The 19,046-nt window shown below is 50.7% G+C and overlaps 1 protein-coding gene across 1 annotated transcript; it reads left to right on the forward strand.

The window, feature by feature from the left end:
* The first annotated feature begins 323 nt into the window (after positions 1 to 323).
* Positions 324 to 3,337, forward strand: ACTL8 (actin like 8). Its single transcript, XM_057733646.1, has 2 exons — positions 324 to 671; positions 2,588 to 3,337. Exons 1-2 carry the CDS (start codon positions 324 to 326, stop codon positions 3,335 to 3,337), a joined length of 1,098 nt encoding a protein of 365 aa, XP_057589629.1.
* The last annotated feature ends 15,709 nt before the right edge of the window (positions 3,338 to 19,046 follow it).

Raw genomic sequence — 19,046 nt, forward strand, 5'->3', positions numbered from 1 at the left:
CTGGAAGCAAGAGTGATGAATGTGCCAAGTGCAGAGGGAGAAGCTTGGTGGGAAGTTGGGGTGGGGGGGGGTTGGCAGGACTTCCCAGGTGGGGCCCATTAGGTGGGCTTTACAGGATGACTAGGAGTTTGGGATGGGAAGAACATTCCGGGTGCAGGTTACAGCTTGTGCAAAAGAGGCTTGATTCTGGGGTGGAGAAGCCGATGGCAGCCTAGAATGGGTTCACAAGTCACCTCCATCCTCTCCCTTCACAGGTGGCCCTACTTTGCCAAACATCCTTGAGGAGCCGTGTCTAGCAGACCTCTCCCACCTCTGCCTCCGCCATGGCTGCGAGAACCATCATCATCGACCACGGGTCTGGCTTTCTGAAGGCTGGCTTGTCTGGGTTCAATGAGCCCCAGATGGTCTTCCCAAGTGTCGTGAACTACATTCCGTGCAGGGAGAACCCGGGCCCCAGCTACGCCCGGCGGCGCGTGAGTCTAGGCATTGACATTTGTCATCCCGACACCTTTAGCTACCCTGTCCAGCGTGGCCGTGTCCTCAACTGGGAGGGTGTGGAGCACATCTGGTCGTTTGTCCTAGAGAAACATAGGCTGGAGGGTGAGGACTGCCCCGTGATGGTCACGGAGTGCCCCCTGAGGGAGCCTGCGGACCGACAGAAGACCCTGGAGGTAAGGTCTTCTTGGGGCTGCCCTCACCAGGGAGCAGGGAACAGCCTGGCACTTTGTGTTCAGGCCTCAGAAACTCTGCTTGCTAAGTGATTCGTCCCATGAATATTTACTGAGTACCTAGTGCGTGTCTGGCACTTGTGTTAGGTGAGAGGGGGCTCACAGAGGTTCCTCCTGCAGGAAGAGACACAGCAGGTAAAATGCTCTGTGAACAGGGTGCTGCTGGGGGTCGGGGGGGGGGGACACTGGACATTCATGGATTCTATAAGTGTTCACAGATCACATTCTGACCCTTAAAGAGCTTACATTCTGGGGGAAGACTTGACCATGAATAAGTTAACAAATAATTCCAGGTAGTAATCAGTTCTAGAAACGAAATGGGATGATAACTGAGGGAGGGGTGGGGAAGAAGGGGAGTCCCTCTGAAGAGGGTGATCAGAGAGGGCTTCTTTGAGGAGGTGATTTCGCCCAGTAAGGCTGGAATCCAGCAAACTATGGAGGGTAACAAGAGGGAGACAGGAAGGTGAGGTTTGCACGGGCTGGACCTCATAGGCCTGGTAGGCTATGGGATATGGTTGGATTTTACTCTAAATCAAGGGTTGGCAAACCACAGCTAACCTGTCGTTTGTCTGTATAAATAAAGCTTTATTGGAACTTAGCCACGCGCACTCATTTACATATCACCTGTGGCTGCTTTCACACTGCAACAGTAGAGCTGAACAGTTGTGCAGGGACAATAGTTCGTAAAGCCGAAAATATTTACTGTTATAAGTTTGCTAGATAAAATACGTGATAGATTTGAAATTCAGATCAACAGCAAATAATGTTTTAGTATAAGTATGTCTCAAATATTGTGTGGGATATACTAAAACATTATTTGTTGTCGATCTGAAATTCAAATTTAATTGGGCATCTTGTATTTTTGTTTGCTACATCTGGTATCCTGAGCCGTTTACAGAAAATGCTTGCCAACCTCTGCTCTGAGTGAATAAACAGCTCCTGGAGGGCTTTCAGTGGGGGCGGGGGGGGGTGTAATATTTGATTTTCTATTTGAAAAAGAGGACCTTGGCTTCTGTTATATTTGGGGAGTGGATGGTGAGGGGACAGTATTCTGAGTGTGGGAGTGGAGGGAGCTCCTCCCACCGAGGGGAGAGGGTGGGCTTGCAAAGGTGGGTAAGTGGCCAAAGGTTACAGAAGAACGGGCTGTTACAAGCCTTTCTCCAGCTGTAGTGTCAGAAACTTGGGGTTGCAGCCAGGGCTGGGGAATTGGGGAGGCGGTGGGGGTGTTCTGTAGGGGGGTGCTGGGTAGGGGGTAAAATTAGCCTAGGGACTTGACCAAATCCTAAAGATCAGAATTCCAGCTTCGTCTTGGTGTTTGAAAAGTTTTTATTTAAAAAAACAGGCTCCACTTGCCAGGAGGCGAGTGTACTTCCTTCCTTCCCTCGCTTCCTGCCTCCCTCCCTGCCTCCCTTCCTCCCTTCCCCACTTTTTTGGAGGCAGTGGTGTACATGCAGCACGTGTTTCTTCTCTCATCTCTTTCTTCTGAAGAAACGGTTCAGACTATAAATCTGGCCCTTGACCGTAGCCCCCGCTTTGCCCCCAGTGCTCACACAACCAGGCACTCAGCGCCCTTTCTCACAGGCTGAGGTCTCTTCCCACCCCTCCACCGAAACGGTCTTATGAAAGGCCATCATCAAGCAAGCACCCGAGGTCCAATCCGACTCTTTCTCATCCTCTAGAGCCCTTCCCTTATTCCCCCAGCGTGAGCTCCAAGGGGCCAGCCAGTCCCCGGAGGACACAGGTCTGTGCCGACCTCAACTTTGCGAGCAGACACGTAGTGAGGTCTTGGGGGAAAACGGCAATGGATTGGGGCACTTTGGGGAAAATACCCTGAGTGTCCGTCTTCTCCCTTCTTGCAGATTATGTTTGAGTTACTGGACGTGCCGTCCATCCTCCTGGCCGACCAGCTGGAGATGTCCCTGTACGCCTCTGGCCTCCTGACCGGCGTGGTGGTGGATTCAGGCTATGGCCTGACCCGCGTGCAGCCCTTCCATCTGGGCCGCCCCTTACGACCCAGTGCTAAAACACTGGAGTTCGCGGGCCAGGATCTCTCGGCCTACCTCTTCAGAAGCCTCTTTAAGGAAGATTACAACGGACACAACCTGTTTCAGCTGGATACGGTGGCCGCCACTCAGATGACCAAGTGCTACGTGCCGCAGAATCTGGGGGAGGCGCTGGACTTCTGTCAGAGCCTGCCGAGCGGCTCTGACAAGAATAACAGCTATCAGCTCCCCGACGGCACCCCCGTGGAGCTGACCCCCATGCAGCGGCTGGCTCCCGAGATGTTCTTTAGCCCCGAGGTGTTCGACCAGCAAGGGCCCAGCATCTCCCAGGCCGTCGTGGATTCCATCGAGACCTGCGAGGCCGCCATGCACCCGCTGCTCGTCTCCCACCTGATGGCCTGCGGGGGCAACACCCTCTACCCCGGCTTCACCAAGCGTCTGTACAGGCTGATCACTGATCGTTTCTCTGCCACCAAGGCCGCCATGTGGGTGGGTTCCAACAGGAATTTTAGCGTCTGGCTAGGAGCGTCTGTAGTGGCTCATCTGTCAACTTACAAGTCTGAGTGGATGACCAAAATGCAGTATGATGAGAGTTTCAGGCAGTGAGTGGCTGGCTGGCTCCAGGGACCCAGCTCCCAGCAGATGCGCCTGGGTGGATTCATTTTAGCAAAAGGGGCTGGGCCAGGGTAGGGTTAGCTCGCTTTGGAATTCAAAGGTCATGAGGGATTTTTCAGGTTCTGGGGTTTTATCATGTTTCAAGAGTGGGATCCAACGCATGGGAGGACAGGGTGTCATCCCTGGAAACCCTCCACCAGGGTGGTCTGTCACTGGGATGGGAGCAGCCAGCTGCCATCTCCATGCTTAATAGCCACTTAGTTTTCCTGGCATCTCCCTTGGGTTGTCCCATTCTTTTGGTTGAATAGATTTTAACTGGGGCAAGAGAGAATTATTTTCGAGTAGGGGATAGGGAGGGTGGGGATAGGGGCAGTTGACATTTCTAGACCTCCACCCTTTTTCTGGCCAGGGAGGAATTGGTGCAGGAAGCCTGGAGTGCCCTTCCTTGCCCTTGGACTCCTGGCCAGGGTCTTGTTTTCTATATGCAAATAAACAGCTTGTTTGGAAGTGCTGGCTTCTGTGATGTTTGGGGGTAGGGTGGGCAGTCCCTTTGAGGGGACCCAGGGAATGTGAGTATGTGAGTGCCAGGGTGGAGCCAGGGCAGCCCTTGAGGACTTTGGGGACCTGTGAACGGTGGTTCCCACTGAGCAGAACGGATAAGGGCCTGGAGCATCCTTCTTCCACTGCCATCTTCTCCCCATTCATCCCGGATGTCCTGATCCTCTGCTGAAGTTTGCATTCCTGTTAGTGTAATATTTATTCAGTAATATTGGAGATCTACTGTGTGCCTGGTATTATACTAGGCACTGGGGACTTCAAGGTGAAAAAGATACACGAGGTTTCTGGTTTCAGGAGTTTGTCGTCTGCTGTGGGGGGCACAGGCTGGGAGATGCAGCGAGTGCAGATCCAGATCACTTCAATAAAGCGAATATCGCAGTAAAGAGAGACCTATGAGTATTTGAGTTTCCCAGTGAATGAAAAAGTTATGTCTACACTAGACAATAGGCTAATAAGTATATAACCGCATTACATCTAAAAGTACGTGCCTAAATTTAAAAATACTTTATTGCTAAAAAAGTCTCTCATCTGAGTCTTCAGCGAATTTTAGTAGTAACATCAAAGATCGCTGATCACAGATCACCATAGCAAATATGATAATAATAATAATAATGGAAAAGTTTGAAAGATTGCGAAAATTACCAAAATGTGACACACAGACACAAAGTGAGCACATGCTCTTGGGGAAGTGGCACCTATAGACTTGCTCAACACAGAGTTGCCTCAGACTTTCCGTTTGTTAAAAAAACGCAGTTATTTGTGAAGCACAATAAAGTGCAGCATAAGGAAAGGAGGTGTGCCTGTAGGGAAATCTATTTCAGATGATGGTGGATGAAATGAATTAAATGTTACAAGCTCATATGATCTGGGGGGTGGAGGGGATGCCTGTTTTCAATGAGGTGGACTGAGATGGAGATTTCTGGGGACCATGGGTGACCGTGCCCCCTCCCTCCTCAGCACACCGTGAGGTCACACTTCCCAGCATCCCCATGGTTAGGTAGGGCCATGTGACTGTACTTAGGTTCTGGCCAGTTCAGTGTGTGCCTGATCCTTAACGTAGCCCTGTCAGCCTGCGGGATGCAGCGGGTATGATGGGGAGGGGCAGAGCAGCAGGTGGAAGGAGGCTAAATGACAGAGTAGAGCAGAACCCCCTCCCCGACCTCACCCAGCTCCACCAGCCTGCACTGCCCTGGGACATGGGGAAGAATCTGCTGTGTTCAGCCACTGAGCTTTGGGGGTTGTTCCAGCAGCTTTCTGCTTATTCTAACTAATACAGAGAAAGGAGTCCTACCTTACTATTTATTTAAGATATTTGTTTTTTTCCTGGTAAGCAGTGGAAGTTGGGTTCAAGTCCAATCTGGGCTGTCAACCACTTTGTTATACAGATGCTTCTGGAAGGAGCTTTTGGTTCCTTAATGCTTGGTTCCCATCTGTCCCTTAACATTAGGGAACCAAATGTATAGCGGGTGGAGGATTGAAGCCCAGGGGACCCTGATGTTCCAGGAACAGGAGGAGTCATTTGGAGACCAGAGTCAAGCTCACTTCATCTTTGACACATAAACCGTATTCTCTCAGCCACATCCTTATCCCCAAACTTGAGCCATCTGTGGTCCTCAGGAGCAGAAATGGGGCCTAGAATGCCCCAGGGACTTGGAGTCAGACTTGAGTGAGGGCTGGCCCTGTCAGTAACAAAGCTTCCTTGAACATCTTCTATGTCTTCTCTAAGTCTATCAGGTATACAATAAGGAGTAAAACTTCCTTCCTTTAGGGTGAGCTAAAATAAAGGATGAGATATCACTTTGAAAACTAGAAAGTGCATTGAAATATGAGATACTACTTTAAATTTGATAATTTGATAATTTCCCTCCTGTTAATCAGGAGTATTAATAGCAACAGCAGCCACTGTGCCTTGTCAGGCATTGTGAGTGCTTTACAGATGGAATTGCATTTAATCCTCACCTGCACACTGTGAAATGTGATCTTTGTCCCCATTTACAAATTGGAAAACTAAAGCTTAGAGATGTTAAGCACCTGCTCAAGTTCACAGTCACGCTCATGCTAATAATGGATTGCCACAGTTAGGAGTGGATTCAGCATTTCTGGAAGAAAACTAGACTAAAAGTGGCTGAAACATTTTGGGATATTTTGTCTCAGGTAACAAGTAGGCAGTCCAGTGGAACAGTGGTATATCTACATTGTCAAGGACTCTTCCATTCTCTTTTAGGTTGTTGCCTCATGGTCACAAAATAGCTGCAGTAGTTCCTAGCATCACACCCACATTTCCTGCAGGAAAAGGCAGGTTGAAGGGAGTATGCCAGCTATGTGTTTGTGGGAAAGCCGCATCCAGCCGACCTCTGCTTATGTCTTATTACTTAGAAGTAACTGAAAGAAACAGGAGGCAGATGGGCATTGGATGAGTCAACCCACAGCATCTTTCCCTTGGCAGAGGAGGGATTTGAACTTAGGTTTATCCATACTAAGCCCCATGTTGTTACCCACAGTTCCAGACCACTTTCCCAGTTTTCTGGGCCTTGTTGGACCCCTTGGCCTGAGAGATGCAGACGTGTGATTTTTCCAGGCTGCTTTTGAGTTGCAATCAGGTGCTGACATACCAAGCAGTAATCTTTGTGCTCCACACTGGTTTATTTGTATACTCTTAAGCCTTAAAAGGCAGAAGCGGGGAAACACAGAAATAAGTATGAGAGAAAAGAGGGAGCTGGAGAAGAGATGGGCAAGGGGTATTTTTTTTTCCTTATTTAGCTCTGGGCAACTGTCATCAGAACTCTTTTTCTCATTTTATTCCGAATGTAACATTTAACCTTTCTGTTCAAGCATCAAATCCAGCTGCCTGGTGTATAATTACAAACTTTTCTTCGCTTTCTCTCCCCCTCTCCCACCCCAAAAGCTTTTAACACTCCCTCACTGGGTACCATCTCTCTCCTCCGACTCTCCAATTAAATTAAAAATAGAAGCTCCGTGGGGCTGTGCAGGGCCATGAACCTAACATGGAACTGCTGGCACACCAGGCCTGGCAGGGCGGTGAGTGGTGCCCAGAAGATGCCTGCCGGCTCTGGCATGGTCTGGCAGCTGCTCAGAGCTGGGGGAAGCTTATCCTCCATGAGGGGTCTGGGGCTGCCTGCCAGGGGCAACCAGGTGCAAGGGGGTGGGAGGCAGGGTCTTGGCAGCTGGGGAAGGGGCTGGGTGGGGCTGGCAGAGGGGACAAAGAGAAGGGCCCTCAAGCGGGCCATTCACAGCTGTAAGGGTACAGTTCTGCCAGTTTCTATTGCCAGTTTCTGCTGGGGCTTGGCACCCTGTATTTGGTTTGGGTGGGGTTTGGATGCGCAAGTTTCCTAAGATAACCCCGATGGAAGCTTTAGGTTCTGCTGATGCAGAGAACAAAGCGTTAACACTGAGTACCCTCCTGGCTCTAAAAGAGACTTTCAGTGTCTCTTCTACCTCTAGGTCCCCTTTCCCTAAAGAGGCAGATGGTGAAGTGGACAAGGGATCAGACTGTGAAGCCTGACTGTCTCTGTTAGCATCCGTGCTGTGATGCTTTCTGGCTCTGTTGCCTTGAAGGAAGTTACTTAACCTATTGTGGCTCAGTTTTCCCACCTGTAAAATGGGCCCAATAAAGACACCTACCTCAGGGTGGTTTTGACGATTACCAGATGATTTTGATGAGTTAGCATATGTAAAAACACTTAGCAAGTGCCAGATGCATAAGGGTTAGCTATTATTACATCTCTATACACCAGCCTCTATTGACCAAGTCTGTGGGCAAAAACCTGGCTTTTCTGTTTATTTTTACTTGATCACATGCAGGTAGGTGCTAGTAATACAAACATCAAAAAGTACTAACTTGCTTTCCAGGGGAAGGCATTGTAAGGCAATTGAGTGATGGAGCAGAATCACATTCTATACACAAAGGTATTACAGGGATGGAGAGTGGCGGGCTACAGGGAGAGGCAGTCAGCCAGAGAGGTCTTCTGTAGGAAGTGATGCCTGAGATGACCCTTGCCAGTGGAGTAGGACTTAGCACATGCTCTTCCTTTTGTTTGGAATGCTTGTCCCTGCTACCAACTTCATTGCTGCTTTTGACAACCTGATGTGGAGTTAAATAGATGGAACACTTAGAATAGCTAGAGAATGAGGGCAGTAGGGAGTGGGGAGAGATGAAGGTGGAGGTTGGTAGGGCCAACTCTTGAAGGACATTGAGCGTTGCACCAAGGAGTGAAGAATTCATCATGAGGGTGAGGGGGAAGCCTGTCAGAATTGGAAGCAGAGCCATGACATCACTTGAAGAATTGGAGCTCTGGATATAGCCTGGAGAGTGGCCCAGGGAAGGGTCTGACCAGAGCAATACTATAAATTATGAAAACATGCATTCCATTAGACTCTAGGATAAGCTGTTTTTGTGTTGTTGCTTCTCTCTGATGCTTTACATTGGGAATTTGGTATTGGCAATACTTGGGGTTGTGGTGGGTTTGAGGGACCAACAGATCTTCCTTCCTGTCGTCAGGCAGATGTCTGATTGTTGTCAAATTTAGAGCACATCATCCTGGATGACGGCAGGAGAGGCAGCCCCCAGCGTGGGGCTTGGGGAGAGTCATCTCCAAGGTGAGAGAGTGAGATGAATTCAGGTTGAGAGCAAGACACACCCTGTCCCAGGTAGGTCAGTGTTTGGCTCCATGTACTTTTTCAGCACGGCATATCCTGGACAGCTCCCTGTCTTCTGGCTGCTTTTCTGTCTCATTCTTGATCACCTCTTCGAAGAAGTCAGTCCCTGCTGAGAAAGGAACCCTGGCTGTCCTTACGGAAGAGCTGTGATGTCAGAGTCAGTCAGACTTGGGCTTGAATCTCTGTTCCCCACTTGGATGCTGTGTCACCTGGGGCAAAGGAGAGTCTCTCTTGTTGGTTTTATTGCCTCAACTGTAAAGAGGTGATAATAGTGCCTACCTCCCAGGGCTGATGTGGGGCTTTAAGTCGTTTACTCATTCAGCGAATATTTATTAGGCGTCTACTCTGTGCTGAGCCCTTTTCTAGGCTCTGTTAGATTGAAGAATGTTTCTAAAGTAGCTTCGCACAGTGCCTGCCACATAGTAGGTGCTCATTAAGGGTTAATTGTCTCCCAGAGTCACTCAACTGTAACAAAAAACCAGAATCAGAGACTCGAAGAGCAACCAACCACATGTAGGAGTCACAGAGCACAGCACAAAGCTCAGGTGCTGCTGGCAAACTTCTTTTCATCCTGTCCTTTTGATGAACTTTTCTGCTGAGGTATTACGACCTTGATATACAGCCACTCTCGGGGATCTTTGGAGTTTTAAAGCGGCTCTAAAATCAGAGTGAGAGGTGGGTCCACCTCTTCTCCTTAATGAAGGCAGAATTCATTGGAACTCTTTGCCTAAATTCAGGCCACTTCTGACCCCCAGCTCTGTGGCTAACCCCTCAGCTATTAGCTCCCTCCAGGGAGAGGGTGATGCTTAACTCAAGAACACCGGTGAGGCTGAAGACACAAATTCATTCTGAGTCTTACTGAACCCCAGGTAGGTGCTTGGTGCTGCCTTGGACGCAGAGGACAGATGTGATCCCCACCACCCAGGATTCAATAAGGGGTGGACAGGGCGGCCAGAGCCACCTCCTCTGTAACCCTGCACTGTGGGGGTCACCATCTCGGCACAGATCTCCGGGCCAACAAAGCAGCCTCCTGGAGGGAGTGAGGGAGCCCAGCGGCCCTCTTCCTGCTGGAGACTTTCGGCTGGGGGAGGGAGTGGGCCGTAATCCGTGTTTAATTTCTCCGGGGCCTCCATTATAAATTCCATAACTCCACCAGTCAAAACATGACTAATTCCTGGGACTGCAGCCCCCACCTGGGAGTAGAAAGCCCTGCGCTGTTTTTGCTGCCTTTTATCACCACTAATAAAGGCTTGGCAGTCAGAATTTAGCTGCTGTGGGTGGTTTTCTTACGCATGTGGGTTTCTCCCCCTCCCCCCACAGGGTTGCTATAGAATAAATGCTTGCTTGCTGGGCTGGTTTTCTAACAGCTTTGTAATATTCCCAGTCTGAAAATCTGTGGGTTTGGGGGAAGTTTACAAAGAAGGGGACACAGTATTCAGGGTTAATTGGGCCTTTGATGATTCTGACAAGGGCAGGACGCTGTGTGATTTATGGAGAAAAGAATGAGTTCCTTGAAAGTAAATAGAGCAAAATTGTAGGTGTGATGTGTAACCTGCTGACGCATTCCCTCACCCAGCCAGCTTAAAATTTAACAGCCCTTGTGAGAGTGGGCTATGCAGGCAATGCCACTTCATCCCTGCTAGTTGTGCTACCCTGGGCAGGTTCCTTAACCTTCCTGAGCCTCAGTTTCCTTATCTGTAAAATGGTTCCGATGAGTCATCGGCCCTGTCTGTACTATAGGGTTTTATGTGAGTATGCACTTAGCCAAGTGCCTGGCTTCAGAAGGAGGCCTACTAAGCAAGGTTGGGGGAAGACCACCCCTGTGGTCGTGTCATTTTATCTAACACCTTAGTCATTACATATTCATTAAAAATGTTCCCCGAGGGCCTTGCTACGGTATTAGTTTGTTGTCTTTGCAATAAGCAACCAACATTGGCTTTCCTCTCTAAAATTAGAACCTATTTCTAACCTGTCTAGCCCCCTACCTGGAGTTAAGGTGGTCTCACTGCAGGTAGGAAATGGTCAATTGGTGGAGCCTTTGCTGCCGGGAGTCAGTGGGGACATATGGATGGAGGGGGTGTGTGTTGAGGGTTGGCCCCACCTCAGAAGTGACGGGTGGGACTGTGGGGCCAGGAGCCAATGATGATGTGATGATGAGAGGTGGGTCTGGGTGGTGAGCCCTTCGAGGGGCCTTTCAGTGAATGAGAGCCCATCAGCAAGGAATTGTAAGGGCTGAAAGAGCAGCTAGACCTGTGTTTCAGCCCTGCTGCTGTCGTTTTCTGTCTGTGTTGCAACCGCACTCCAGCTCGGATGGGACTCGAACCCATGATCCCTGATTTTGGAGGGGACTCAAAAATCACTGTCTTTTAATTGAAACCACTCACCTGGTGTCAGGACTTACTGAAGCTCGGGTTCTTCTGTCTGATCACACGAAGAATTCAGCGTGAGGCAAAGCCATGGGTAAAGAGTGAGTTTGTTAGCATAGGACGCTTGCGAGAGACTCAAGCGGGCTGACAAAGGAGTGCAGCCCCGAGAACAAAGAGGGATATGTTTTTACAATCAAAGAAAAAGTGGGGAGGGGAGAAGACCACCTTCTTCCTCACTCTTGGGGCGGATGTCAAGGCTCACATCATTAGTTCCTCCTTTGGCCCTCCGTGGTCTAACCGGGACTGTCGTGGCACCATGTTAATCATGTATATTAGCCAAAGGGTGGTGACATTTACTAAAACATGGTAATTCATCTCAGGATTTGGTATGATGTCTGCTTTCACCTAGTTTTTTCTGCTTTCACCTATATTTCTATCTTGGCCACACACAGAAATGCTGCTCTTCAAGGACCATTAACTCCCTGACTTCACGTAACAAGATTCAGACCCCATATCTACTGTCCCGTGTTTTAAAGATCAGGGTTTGTGGCCTGAGTGTGCCTGGTGCTTGGATGCACCTGGTCTTCCTTCAAGGTAGTGTAGCTTGTTGCTAGGTTACTGGATTCTTTTCTTGAGTGGTCATTGGCTTACAACCGTCTCCCAAACTCCCTTAAAATTCCCTTCCTGTCTAATCCCCTAGTGTGACTCCTAAACTAATGGATTACCCAACTCTCTCCCTATCAGCGTGACCTGAGGCTGATTGCTCAGTATCTCTGAGCTTTATACTCCTCATCTGTAAAATGGGGGTTTTAATAGTACCTACCTCATGGTGGATGGAGGATTATGTGAACCATTGCCAGCAAAATGCTTAGCACGGTGCCTGGCGCTTAGTAAATGCGCAGTGAGTGTTGGTCACTTATTATTGTTGTGCTTGTGATGGGGTAATTATTATTACACTTTTTTGCTGCTGGTCTAATGGGGGGGTGGGGGTCATTGGCATTAACAGCCACCATTGTTGTTCTGGGGTTATCGGCCATGCCAGGGGGCTGTGAGTTTGCTTTCCAGATGTGGAGGGACCCCTTACGAAGGCTGACTCTCTCAAGATTTGTCCAGCACATCTTAGACCAGCCTCAGCAGAGCTGGCCTTGCACCCACCCTGAGCTGGTTAACAGTTTTAATGTGAAAAGCCTCTTTTCTTCTAGCTTCTAGGGGATTAGAGTGAAGAAAGAGAATGTCAGTGTCAGCCAAGGGCGCCTCTAAGCAAAGCTGTTGACCTGGTGGCCAAGACCTTGAAAGTCAGATTCACCTTGGATAAGCTGTAATAGCAATAAATAATCTTCCTGTTGTCTCTGCCTTCAAAATATATCCTAAAACAGCCACTTCTCACCCACTCCAAAGCAGCCGTCCTCTCTTACCTCACCTGGGTTCCAGCGAGGAGCTCCCACCTGCCTGAGTGCTTCTAGATTTCCCCCCCATGCAGGTGATTCTCCACGCACATGATGGCCAAGGTGAGCCTGTTAAAGGTGATGTCACATCACTCTCTGCTTGGGAAGGCCTCCCTGCTTAAAAGCTCACCATTGGCTCACATCTCACTCAGAGTAAAAGCCAAAGTTCCCACTGTGTCCTACAAGCCCTGCTGGGTGAGGATCCTGCTACACTCTGACCTCTCCTCCACTTTCTCCTTCCCTGCCCTCCAGCCCCACCAGCCTCCGCAGTGGCCCTCAGTCTTGCCAGGTGTACTCTGACCCAGGCCTTTGCCCTTGCTGTTCCCTTGGCGTGGAGCATCTTCCCCAGACACCTGCCAGCTCATTCTCTTGCTTCTTGACTACCCAAGTACCACCTTACTAAAGAGGACTTCCCAGGCCCCCACAGCCCCCCTGCAAAAGTAGCTGCCTCCACACCCCCTGTCTTTCCTCTCCCTGCTTTATTTTTTAAAATATAAAGTTGCCTCTCCACGAGAATGTAAGTTGCATGAAGGCAGGACTTCGTATTTTGTTCACTGCCGTATTCCCGGTGCCTAGAACAGTGCCAGCACATAGTACCTACTCAATAACTGTTTGTCAAATGAATGAATGGTCGCATCCTCCTTCCTTGAGGATAGGTCTATAATCTACACAGAGAATGGGCAGCCAGCTCTTCCTTCTCCCCCGAGGACCAAGCAAAAGTGCGTGGCTCCAAATACCAGCAGGATGTATTTAGATGAGCTGCTCACAGAATTTTCTGGCATTGAGTTAAATATTGGCATTGTCTCATGGGTACATTTATTGAACTGACTTTCAAGGCGATTTGAAAGCCTGTCTCCTGCAGGATTATGTATTTAGGTAGCTGCCTGATAGACCTTTCTGTTGTGGGGAGAGATGGGCCTGATTATGGAGATAAAGAAGAAACCCAGAGAGGCAAAAGGATACCCTCAAGGTGGCCCAGTTATTAGCAGCAGAACAAGGTCCAAATTGGGTCATCTTATTTAGCCACCCTCATATCCATTTGTTGAGCACCTGCTATGTCTTAGGCCCTGGACATTCACAGACCAGTGGCTTCTGTCCGTGAGGGGCTCACTGTCTAGATCCTCAGTCTCACCACCTGAGCTTCCCATCCCATATCCCATCATTGAAGGCGCTGTCAACATTCTTCCCAAATTCTGGAATATTCCCGGCACATCCTCCATCTAAATACTCCCCTGCCTTCCCCCACCTTGCCGCCCCCATGCCCTCTGCTGGTCCTTCCCTCCTCTTCCTCTTCAGTCTGGCTCAAAACGCCATCCCCTGCCCAGCTCAATCTGTGCCCTGGCCCTTGCAGACAGTGAGTGGGGGGCATTGCCTCTATTTCTCAGATATTCGTAGGAGGCTGAATGTAATATTTCTCAACTTGACTGTGGCTACTGGAGTCCAGGAAATGTATCTCACAGTCCTGGCGCAACAGAACACTGAGTGAGAGACCTGAGGCTGTGTTGTTAGGAACCTAGGAGACCTAGGTTCCAAGTCTGGATTTGCTGTGAGCCTCAGCATTCCCATTTATATCGATAAATGAGGATGAGAAAACCCCTTGCCATTACTGGAAAGATAGAATGAGTCACAGCCTGTGACGTGCCCGTCACAGCACCTGGCCCATTGAAAATGTACCGTGCGAAGCTTGTAGGGTAGTGGTTAAAGGTGTGCTTCCCGGAGCCTGAGGGCCTGGGTTCAAATCCTGACTCTGTTGCTCTCCAGCGCTTTGACCTTGGAGAAGTCACTTGACCTTTCTCTGCCTCATTGGCAAACTGGCGTGAATCTGTGCCTGGGAGGCACGGAGAGCCTATGGGAAGCCCACAGCACAGGCGTCTTCTTGGAGTCAACCCATTCACTGCTTAGGAGAAAGACTGGAATCTTGTAGAAAAAAACAGGAGCAGCAAAGTCTCTTTCAGCTCCCTGATTTATAGATGGGGAAACTGAGGCCCAGGGAGGCAAAGCAGAGCTGCTGACTCCCAGACCTGCCCTCTCTTCTCAGTCCCGCTGTCAGTGTGTCTCTTCTGCCCTCCCAGGGCTGGAGGCACAGTGGGGGCTCCATGGCAGCCTCCTGCCCGCCCCTCCATGTGACACCTCTGAGGGGGGTGTCCGTGGGGGGGGCCTGGAGCTGACACGCCACTCTGATCCCCACTCGGGAGACTCAGACTCTGGTTCTACGACGCCTGCTTCATTCCCCCCAAATGAGAAAAAATGCCTTGGGTACGCCTTGTGTCGCAACCACCCCTAATCTGCAAACCTTTGTAATTCTCCAAAAGAGAGAAAAGGGAAAAAAAAAATGCCTACGTAGCCTGCCCCACTCCTGGGCCAAGATTTAGTGACGGGAACTGTAGCGAGGTCTCGCATTACTGAGCCTTCATTACTTTTACAAAATATGTTCCGGTGGGTTCACCCGCAGCTATAAAGCGCTGTCGTAAATAATTAAACTCCACTTGTCAAGGGGCCTGAGAGGGGGTTGGAGAAACCACGACACTCTGTAAGGAGCACTGGGCTGGAAGATGGGAGTTCTGGGACCTGTCAGGGCTGTCTGATCCTTGTGACCTTGAACCAGCAGCTTCTACTGTCCAGGCCTCGGCTTCCCCAAGTGCAGATGAGGAGGTTGGAGCAGGTGGCCTCCAAAGCCCCCGCCAGCTCTGACAGTGATGCTCTATACCAGTGAGAGTGCCTTTTGGGGAAGACAGTTCCAGGCACCCCAAACTACTTCCTTCTATGCATCCTTGCATTCATCCAAGTCCCAAGCATCCTGTCAAACCCTTGGAAAGCAGGTGGTCACAGCACAGGTGGTCCCAGCTCTTTAGAATCTCATAGTCCAGTGGAGAAAACCATCTGGGAAACTGATCACAACACTAGGGAAGCCCAGAGCTCTGTGGAGCTGCAGGGGAGAGACCAGGAAGGCTTCCTGGAGGAGGTGCTTTTGGGCTTAGCCTGAGAGACTAGGTCGGAATTAGACAAAATTGGGAATTTGAGGAATGGAACGGCCTGTGCAAAGATGCAGAGGACAATCCAGGAATTAGAAGGCCGGCTGGTGGTTCTGTCAAGGGCAAAGGTGGCCCAGGAATGTTGGTGGGTGATAGGAACCCATCTGGGGGTCTTAAATGTCTGGCTGAGGAGTGTGCTTTTTCACAAAGGTAGTGGAGGTTCCACAGGTCTGTGCCTCCACCTTGGCAAAGCCGGGTTAGGGTTTAGGTACCTTCATCCCCTGCCCATCCCCCCTCTGTCCTTTGTTTATGCCTTCCTGGGATTTGGTGGAGTGTGTTTGTTTTTCTCAGTCTGTGTGACAAAACCTCATAGCCTGGGGGGCTTAAACAACAGACGTTTATTCCCTCACTGGTTCTGGAGGCTGGGAGCCCAGATCGGTGCCGGCAGGGCTCAGGTCCTTTAAGGCTCCTCTCTGACTTGCGGGCAGCGCCTTCTCTGTATCTCACATGGTCTCGCCTCTGCACGTGCGCCTGGCGTCTCTCTGTGTCCTGATCTCCTCTTCTCATAAGGACACCAGTCCGATTGGATTGGGGATTAAATGACCTCATGTAACCTGATTCCCCCCACCTGCAGCTCCTCTTGCTGCTCTGTGAGATTCCTGCCATCCTCTGCCTTCTTCGTGGTCTCTGACTCCCTTGTGCTGAGGCCTCCCCGCCCCTCCAGGGACTTTTCTGATCTGCCCTCCCCACGCCCCACCCCACCATGGCCCACATCGGTCCCTGGGAGACACAGTGCCTGACCAACACCAGGCTTTAGGTGTCCCCTCCTCTCCTCTGCACTATCATCCTAACTTTTCCTGAGTCTCCGTCGTTGTGCTCCCGCTGCCCAAGCACGCAGGAGTCTCATGTCTAACTCTCCAAGTGGTCTTGCTGAAGACACCCCTCCCTGGGCTGGAGGGAAGGGCTGGCACTCCAACTTTGCTCGGAGGGGGGACTCTCAGAACTCCAACAGCTCTGCGTAACGCCTGCCCCCCGCCCCCCATCTTCAGCCCCTTCCTGGCCTTTCCAACATGTTCTAAGCTGGAGGTGGGAGTGCAGGGTGGCAGGGCCAGCTCTCACCACATCCTTTGAAATTCTGCTTGGGTGGCTCACGCCTCATAGCAGAACACACGTGTGCTTGGCATCTATAATGTATTGTTTTTGAACTTCATCCAAAACGGAGACCCAAGTAGTTACATTTCAGCATCCAGTTGCCCTCAAACATACCTCAAGTGTTCGCACCCCAGGACCTTTGCACATGCTACTTCTGCTTCCTTTGCCTAAATACCCTATCCCCAGATCCCTGCATGGCTGAGGCCTCATATAATGACCTCAAGTATTTCCCCTTGTCCTGCATGTCCCCCTCCCCAACTGGTCATGCTATCAAATCACCCTGCTCTTTTTCCTTCTAGAGAGTGCTTATCGAGCCCTGAAGTGATTAATACATCTGCTTGTTTATTGTCTGTCTCCATGCCCCACCCCCTTCTCCATTGACATTAGCGCATTGACTCCATGGGACTTAGTCGCTTTTGTTCACCGTAACCCCAGCATTGACATTGGCGCCTGACCCAGAGCTGATATTCAGTAAGAATATGTTTGCGTGATTCTTTCCACTCCCTCTGATCCAGTCAGTGTAAGGGGTCCACAGTCTAGTCCTTATCAAGAAATTGGGACATCTCAAAGGGTCCAGGTAACAGGGACCACAGAGCTCTGTCCATCTGTTTGATGCAGGTGGTAAAGGCGCATCACTGGTCAGAGTGGCAGGAGCCAGCCTGCCCCGCTATTCCTGGGTCCTCTTCTACACTGGATGAGTCACGAGCTGGAACACAGTTGCTCAGACCCCAAGCAGGAACTTAAGGACTGGGATGGGGGGGGGGGGCGGGGGGAGGTGGGATGTGAATATTGAAACAGCAAGAAGCAGGGAGGTGAGTTGTCAATGAGATGCTGACCATCTGCCCGCCCAGGTGGAGGCCATGCACTGTCCCTGAGGCTGCCCGGAGTGAGAGAAAGCCCAGCTGTGAGTGTGGTGGCTGGGGGCGGGGAAAGTGGAGCTTCACCCAGGGGAGAACCCGCTGTTACAGTAGGCTACACTGTGGGAGAGGCTGATCAGACTAGGGATGGGAGAGCAGGAGGCTGATTCCTGGGGCAGGTGGACAGTCGGGCAGAGGAGGTCAGTCTAGCCAAGGGGGAGGGAATTGGAGACACTTCCTAGGGGCTAGGGCCCTGGTCTCAGTTTCCCTTGGCTGACATGGCTTCAACCCCTGTGGAGGAGAGTGGCCTCGTGGCCTGGGACACAGAACACAGCCTGAAGCTCCCAGACATTTCCCTTTGTCCTAATCTTTTAAAAAATGTTTGGCCGCACCGCGCAGGCTCTTAGTTCCCCAACCAGGGATCGAACCCGTGCCTCCTGCAGTAGAAGCTTGGATTCTTAACCCCTGGACTGCCAGGAATTCCCTGCCCTAATCTTAATGAGATCAAAATTTTAGACGAGGCCATTTACCTGGTGGGCAATGGGGGCAACTGAGCAGCTGTTCACTGAGCACCTACTGTGTGCTCGCTGCTGCGCTAGCCCCTACCTGGCAGGGAGGGGAGGTGAGTGCAGGTGTAGATACCTCCCTGGGGTTGCAGGAGGACACTCTGCAGGCACACTGCAGCCCTTGCCCGGGTTGGGCCTGATGTGCCTGGGGATTAGTGTTCAAGGAAGGGTGGGGGCTGAAGGACCAGCCCAGCTTCCTTGCCTGTCGCTTGGGGGTGGCAGTCCTGAGCTGTGCTCCATGCAATGTCTTAGAGGGTCCCGGTGGGATTGGGTCCATCTGGTAAGTGCTCAGTGCTCACCTTCATCGCCTCCCTTCCCCCCTCCTCTCCCTTCTGACTCCCTTGCTGGGCAATGGTGTCCTGGGTTCATCTCCTTCATAACTGACCTGCACCCAAATCCTGTAGGCTTTGGGAGAACCCCAAGCATGAGAATTGGTTAGGATAATAGAAGAAGAAGGAGTGTGTTGTTTTTCTTATGGAGAAACAAGTTCAGAGAAGTTAAGCAGCTTCCCCCATGTCGCCCAGCCAGAAAGGGAGGAGCCAGACTCAGAACCCAGGGCTGTTTTGGTCCACAAGGCCCAGATGGTCATGTGGAGAGAAGAGGAGCTGGGTCTCCGGAGTCAAAGCCTTGCTAGGCTCTTGTTTATAGGGCAGCAAAAGGTCCCTGGACTTGGCTTCCAGAAGATTCTGCAAGGGACAGAATTTAAAAGACATGTTGCTGACGCCAAATCCGGGGCTGGAGGACCCTGCAGGGACTGAGGGGCTAACACTGCGTACAGTAAAATGAGGAGAGTCTAAAGGATGAGGTGTCTAGCCAAGTCCAAGGGTAGTGGGTCCCGGCAGCTGTGGGGTCAGGGTGGGAGGGCTGCCCAGCAGGAGCCCTGCAGGTGGGGATGTGGAATTAAAAACCAAATTGGAGGGGAAGAGGAGGAGCCCAGCCGAGCCCCAGCCCTCCCCAGCACAGATGGTGCAATTAGAAGATTGGACAGATTCTCTGCAGAAGATGATGCCACTTGAGGAAAGGAAACAGTTCTGTGGGGGGTCTTTTCTCTATTTTAAAAGCAGCCGGCAGTGTATAATTCCTTCAAGTAAATTGTATATTTAAGTG

This window comes from Hippopotamus amphibius, chromosome 1, assembly GCF_030028045.1.
Source record: "Hippopotamus amphibius kiboko isolate mHipAmp2 chromosome 1, mHipAmp2.hap2, whole genome shotgun sequence".
Taxonomy (NCBI): Eukaryota; Metazoa; Chordata; class Mammalia; order Artiodactyla; family Hippopotamidae; genus Hippopotamus; species Hippopotamus amphibius.